The sequence below is a fragment of the Hyaena hyaena genome, unplaced genomic scaffold (genome assembly GCF_003009895.1).
Source record: "Hyaena hyaena isolate Hyena2069 unplaced genomic scaffold, ASM300989v1 scaffold_1198, whole genome shotgun sequence".
Lineage (NCBI taxonomy): Eukaryota > Metazoa > Chordata > Mammalia > Carnivora > Hyaenidae > Hyaena > Hyaena hyaena.
The window spans coordinates 322,569-330,070 of record NW_024081837.1 but is presented as its reverse complement, the minus strand read 5'-3'; the positions used below and the strand labels follow the sequence as shown (position 1 = coordinate 330,070).

At 34.9% G+C, this 7,502-nt stretch overlaps 1 protein-coding gene across 1 annotated transcript in view; it reads right to left on the bottom strand.

The window, feature by feature from the left end:
• Positions 1-5,750: 5,750 nt before the first annotated feature.
• The window catches only part of LOC120224597 (cadherin-10), a 189,103-nt gene continuing 187,351 nt past the window's right edge, over positions 5,751-7,502 (bottom strand). The window contains exon 12 of the mRNA XM_039222856.1: positions 5,751-6,784. Within this exon, the coding sequence (XP_039078787.1) occupies positions 6,294-6,784 (491 nt within the window). The 3' untranslated portion in view covers positions 5,751-6,293. The remainder of the gene's footprint in view (positions 6,785-7,502) is intronic.

Sequence of the window (7,502 nt, the reverse complement as noted above, 5' to 3'; positions counted from 1 at the left end):
AAATCAAGGAGTTGCTTTAATCTAAATTACAGGGATCTGCCAAGAGAATGTTCCATATGTTGGAGCTACTGAAGTACCTGCACCCTTTTGAATGACTATTTTCTATACTCAGAATTATTACAAATGCAGAATCAAATTCTGCCTATAATAAACTTTTACTCTCTGAAGAGACAGAAACAAGAAATTTATTCAATTAAGATGGATATATCGTGTATATATATATATATATATATAAAATCTTTACATTGTACACCTTAAGCTTATACAATTTTGTATGTCAATTATATCCCAAGGAAGCTAGAAAAATAAATAATGATTTTAAAATAACTTGCAAGGCTAAAGTACTGCTCTTCTAAAAGAAAAGTAGAATGTGCTAGCAGTAGAATTAATCACTTAGTCTGGATGTTTTTTTCAAAGATGTATTAACATTAACAAAACTATTTAGGAAAGACTTATTTTAGGCTATATTTGTAGTGGGGATAATGAAAATAAATATAAACTGTAACTCAATGGCATGAATTTCACACACTAGTTTAAAAAAACTCATTTAAAATCCTCTTGATTGTAAAAGGAGAGAGGCAACGATCGCTGCAAGAGTCTTAGGAATGCTTCTAAATATTTCACATTGTGGAGGAGGTTTATTCAGATAATTTGGGGATGAGGTTGCTCTGCTATCCTTCCTGTGGAGTTATAAATGTCATGTTCCAAATTCAGGATAATTCCACAGCTGGAAAAGAGTTTTCACAAACTGGCTACCAGTTTTCTTTTATGCTCTTTTTAATGGTTAATCCTTTCTTATATAAATCCCTTAATTTGATAAAGATGGCTCATTATGCTGCTTTATGCCTGGTTTAAAATAATCCCATTTATAATAACTGTAGAAAATAAGGTTGAACAAATTATCTTTATTTGCCTTTTTCTGTTTGTTTTTGCTCTTACTAATTAAAACTGTGAAAGGTGCCTTTTTTACCCATTCTTTTGCATAGTTGATTTCCATACCTGAAAATGAAATAGCGAATTCAGCATAAAGGTAAATACAATATTTAGTCTTAAAGAAATTGTGAGATTATCAGAGTAATTCAATGTAAATAGTAACACGTATAATAAGTGTTTGAGTGAACTAAAATGAATTAAACATATATATTTATATGCTATGATATAACATATAAATATGTTACATATGATATATATGTTAATATATATTGTTTTGGGGCTTTGGTTTTGGTTGCTATGTAAAAATGTATGTGTATACATATACTTCACAAAGTTGACTGTCAGCGCAAGCATCTTTGCTTATTCACATCAATTCTCTTGGCCCATTTCTTTGGGTTTGTTGTGCGATCTTGATTCAAGGTTGTCTCTAAAGTCCTCGCTTAGGTAAGTTTGAATGAAGGCTTCCTCTTTGCATAACAGGTATGCAAAGCATATTTTTGGTATAATTTTTGGCAATTGCAACAAGTGACATTTGCTACAAGCAATCAAGAAAACATAGATCTCTTTATACCCAGTAGTTATGGCCTCTAGGAAGTAAACAAATAAAAACACTAGAAGTACATAAAATCAAATATTGAACCTTAGTGCCTTTAGGCAAGAAAGTAGCACAGTCTTCCTTCAACTTTCTTTTTCATTATCATCTGTCTCAAAATCTTCCCTGATCAACAGTCCTTTATTTGGCCTTTTTGCAGCACCATTAAGGTCCACAAAATCATGACTCAGACCCTACTCTACCAGAACAAAACCTGAAAAAGTAGTCATCTGTGCTTCTTGCACTTAATTTATTTTATGTCAATTCCCACTGTGATCATTTTTGGTACTTCACTAATGTTCCAAACACATTTGCAATGTTACTTCATCTAAAATGATGTTTTGACTTTCTCAGATTTGTGTGTCTTTTACAATATATCTCTAATTTCCTAAAGCAATTAGCCAAAATAATCATTGGCTAGTTAACATTTACCATTAAAATGATGGCCCAGGACAGTGCCAGTAGGGAAGAAAAAAGTTTTCCAGTAAATGAACAAAAAATTCAGAGTCTCCTCCTAGAACTTTGAGTAGTTCACTATTTAAAGGAGGCAGAAATATCATATGCAAATAATATGTATATACATACATACATATATATACAAACATATATATAGGTATAAATTATGCAATCAATCCAATAGTACAATATTTATTAATTCTTCCAACAATTGTTTATTGAGCACCTAAATAGATATAATTCTGCTTATTGGGCATCACAATGAACAAAATACAAAATCCATGCTCTCATGAATTTTACATTCTATTTGAGAGAGACAAAAAGTGATTCTATTAAACAAGCCACGTAACATGTTAAAAAGGTAGTAGTGTTAGAGAGAAAACATATGCAGTATCAGAGAAATAGGACAGTGTAGGGAAACACTATAACTTTCAAGTAGGTTGGACAGGGTAAGACCTCAATTTAAAAATACCAATTAATAAAGATTTTGAACAAGGTAGGGACACAAGCTGGGGAAGAGGGAATGGTCAGCGTGAACTTGTGAATGCCAAAAACAAGAGTCAGTAATGGCAGCACAGAAAATAAATGGGAGAATGTTCTTTACAAAGGCTTTAAAGATATAATAAGGATTTTGCTTTCTACTCTGAGTAAGATGAAGAGTAGTGTTTAGAACCAGGAACCAAATGGGATTTTGAAAATATTTCTTAGACCTCAGTGCTGACAGTAGAGTGTAACTGGGGCCAAGTAACAGCAGAGAGACCACTTAGGAAGTTAATTGCTCCTAGTTAGTTGAGAAAAGGGGTGTTGGAGGTTTAGGGTAAAGTAATGGAAATGGAGAGAAGTGGTGGGATCCTGTGTATGTTTTACAAATGAAAGGAAACCACCTTCTTGGGTGTGGGATTTACAAGAAAAAGCAGAGTCCAAAATGACTGCAAAGTCTTGGATATGGGTATATCATTGGAGTAAAAGGGGAAAGACACCCCCTGCGACTAGATGCTGCTGTCTTACACTATTCACAACCTGCAGGATAGTCTGGTCACCAAATGGAAGCTCTGAACCCCTCTCCATGAGCTAATCGTGCACTCTTTCAAAGCAACGGAGAGTCCCAGCAGCTGACCAGATGACAAAAGGTAACCAAAGGTCTGCTAGATTTCAAACTACTCAGAACAGGCGGCACTTCTGTCAGATCTGAGTGAGGGAGATTCCGTTTACGGCCATCAGGGAGCTTGACCAGGCAGGCCTGCAGGGGCCCCTATAGGTGCCCACCCAGGCGCAGGTCCACAGGGCAACAGAGCTGCAGCCTGTGGTCACGTGGCATCAGGCAACACATGGCCAGAAGAGGGGGGGTGTAGCTGGTGAAGGCATAGTGAAGACATTATATACAGACACTCAGCTAGAGGTATTAATCGATGATCCAGATACTCGTGATTCTCAATCTTAAATCTTTGTTGCTTTAAAAGTTTTTATTTTAGACTTAGACATCTAATTAATCATAATTTATGTGTTTAAGTCTACCAAGAAATCACTGGAACTCTTGTTACTGTGTGACAGTATCCACCTGACATATAGACACCTTAGCCTAAGAGTATTAATTTATCAGTCCATAAACTTTTTTTGATATTTTGTTGAAAATAAAACCAATGAGAATTGACTGACTTAATCACCATTTCTAATGACCAAAGGTTATAAATCATTTTATTTCACTTGTCTGAATATTTCAAACATGAAAAAGGATGACAGAATTTTTTCTCTGTGTTTAAAAAAGTGAATCACAGTCAAAGCCAAGTATTTTATTATAAATTCTGAGTATTTTGATAACTATTTTGCCATTTTTTTTCATTCTCAGTAGTAGAGGGATTACATACATATATAAAAATTATATATAATTTATTATTACTTCTCTAGGGTCTAGAACACCTTTTGGTTTTTATAATAGATGCTCAAAATATTTGATGAATGAAAAAAATAAATGGATGGATAAATTAAAAGCCTATAGCTGTCTGATATAATCAATAAGAAACTGAGAGATATTTTCCCCATTTGCAATATAAAAAATTTTTGGACATATGATAACCTATGTATTGGGCATTCTGTCAGAGAACATCATGTAAGGGAGACTATGAGAGAGGGATATTTTTAGTTTCAGGGTCTTTAAGAAATTTAACATGTCACCTTCCTTATCAAGGAATAAAAGGATATCTGTTACCGGGAACTGTTTCAGAACTCTGAAGAAGTGATTTCTGTACAACATAAGATATTGCCAAAAAACCCTGCTAATCAATCTCCTTAATATTTTTTGGAAAACTGATTTGGATGATACTAGAGATCACTGCTACAATTCTTAAATTTATTAAAATTGGATGATAAAATAAGTGACAGAGCAAGTTAACGTCAGTTTGAAATGATCTGAATTTGGGTAATTAAAAATATTCAGATAAGAATTCCAATTACTGATACCCAATATTATTAAAAATAGCTAATGCTGGAAATTTATAAACTAGTTTTCAGTCAAATGAATATGATATTTTTCATCATAATTAATGTGAATGTTCATAAGATTTATTTTCTTTTAATTTTTCCAATTTTTCTTGATGTTATTTGAATGAATAATTCTGGGACATTGAGGATTTTCTCTTCCATCAGTTAGATTTTTGTTTTATTTTTTTTCTCCTTTTAAACTCTGTCCTTTTTATGGTCAGCCTTCTGGTATATGAATAGCTCTTGAAATATAATAAGTGTACCAAGTTAGGTTTTACTATGATCTGATGTATCAGCCTTGTGATGTGACTAATTTACCTAGACCACATGGGTTGTTTTTCTTTTGTAATTATATTGCCATGCAAACTGTTTGTAGTTGGTGAAATGCATGCCATTTCATCTTGGGAGTTGGGGGGAAAATACCATTCAAGAAGACTGAAATAATTCTGCATTAAGGATATTTCAATATTGCACTCTAAATCCAAAAGCATAGCATTTTCACTAATTGGGAAGCACACAAATCTTTGGTATTGTTTATGATTTCCTCAGCAGGGAATGCAACATCCTACTGTAGGCGCTACAGAGAGCTCCATTTATAAATAAATCATATTTGGAGCTTGAGAAACCAGAGATCAGTTGGTAGCAGCTGGCCTCTGTGAATCTCAGCAACAGTAGACGATTAACTGCCAGGATTCTTTTCCTTTCTATTGAATCATTCATTGACAGAAAAACAGACTTAATTACAAATAAATACGTAATGCATTTTTGAAACCTTGACAGTCACAATGCTGTATCTTAATGGAATATTTCCCATTATTAGTATCATAACTAGGCATTTTCAAAGTCACCACGGGAGGTAAGTATATTTTCCATGAAAGGATTATTTCAATCTGAGATCTGTCAGAACTCTTCTTACCTATAAAACTCAATAGCACAAATATCATACAAAAATAAGAAATGTGATATTCTTTCAGATATTATTTTAATGACTATGAACAAACCAAATGACCATATTGCTGATGTTTGGGGATATTTAGCGTAAAGATGGCCATGATTTTAAATTGGCTTAATGGTACATGACTATTACTTTTAATGTGACACGTTTTTCACATAGCAGAGCATAACAAAACTCACTGGAAAAACAGTTCTTACCTAAGTCATATTAGCTTGGTTAGAGGTCTCAAAAGTAACTCTAATGACTTTGTGCCCTTACCTGCGTCAATGTACTTTTGTACCAAGACAGTCCATGGAGAAACTTTTTCTTAGGAAAAAAATGAAGCTGGAGACAAGGTAGTTGTAAAAACTTGTTTATTTTTTTAAAAATAAATACAAAAATATAAATATAAAACATTAGCAGATAGAATTTGATGAAATGAAATTGCACAAACGTTTGTATACCAGGTTGCATATCACACCTACTAACACCACATGTATTTTTTTTTTTTAATTTAATGTACAGAACAGGATATACCTTAAATGTTTTTCTTCACCTTTTTAAAAGCTTCGTTTGCAAGGGCAGGACGTGTATCTAACAGAAGCGGCTTGTGAGGTTGCTATCCTGTTCATGTTTCTGAAATTATCTTTTATTTCTAAGATGGACAACACTGAATTTCCATAGCTTTGGCTCTTGGAAGTGATTAAATAAAATTTCGCATATATTCCATGAGACATCCTACAGGAAAGAATTAATGGAATTAATGAACAAATTAAGAAGTAAATGGGAAAAAATTGTGCTGAGTGGCAGGAAAACTCTCCTGAATATCAAATATTGTGAAGGAGGGGACAGTGTCCGTCGAGTTACCTCTTCTTGCTTAAACAGAATCGATATCCTAGGTTAAGAGTCTTTGTCACTGTCCCCGCCACCGTACATCTCGGCCAGCTTGTTAAACCGGGGGCCCCATTCTCGGAGGTAATCGTAGTTTTGGTCTCCGTCGGTGGTCCCTGACTCTAAGGAGCTCAGAGACTCTGCGATGGAATCGTTTCCCTCGTAGGCGTAGGTTGCGAGTGAGTCGTACGGGGGTGCGGTGGGGTCGAGATCATGCTCTTTCAGCCTTTCGTTAATGAAATCCCGGACGTCTGTGTTGTCCGGCGCCGTGGGAGTCCTCCGAGGTATAAACAACGTCTCCGGAATGATGTCTCTCCGGAGCTTCTTCTCCTCGATGGCTGCGGGGTTCCTCAGGGTGCCGATATCAAAGGCTTGGGTGTCCTCCTCTCCGCCACCCTCGTCGTTATAGCTCACAATGTTGTCTCTGATGTCCTCTTTAGACAAGATCAGAGGCTCTTTCTTCCGCTGTCTTTTCAGAGCTGCAAACAGCACTACTATAACTTGAAACAAGAAAAAGAAGATTCATTAGCGGTCCATCTAAAGCACTCTATAAATAACGAGTGGAAGTCCTGGAAAGGAGTTGAAGTTATTTAGGTTTTTGGACACAGGCTGGAATTTAAGATTCATTCTGTACTTCCATTACTTTGGAGGGGAGGTGGGGGGAAGGGAGAGGGGATCATTGAGGATTGAGCCAGGGCTGGTGGTTTAAGGGCAGTGTGTGCAATTTATTTTTAAAGCCATCTGGGATATTTCTCAAATACAGTGAGATATTTTGTCTATTTTTTCTAAGAACTGTTTAAAGTTAGTTCCTGATTGTACAGACATTATTTATATTTTGCATTGAATAGTGGCATAAGGTGTTACATAATAAATAGACACATGGAATTCAGCTTCAAATAAAACAGTTAAGGGGGACAAAAACATGCCCATAGTTTTCATGTCTTTATGCAATATTCAAAAGGCAGCATTCTTCACAAGATATGCAAGTATTGGTTTGAGTTAAATAGCTTTGCTGATGGATTTACATAGATTTTTCTTTCCTTATGTTGTTAAAAGAAAAAAAATGTTGTTAACTTGTTTTTTCATACATTGTCTTAATTAGTGGGGGGGGGAGTGACCTTCTGATTAGACACTATATTTGTTTAGCAATCTTCCAGGTATTACCTGGAAATTATGTATCTCATGTGAGACCAAAAAGAAGCAGTCAGATCACAAGAT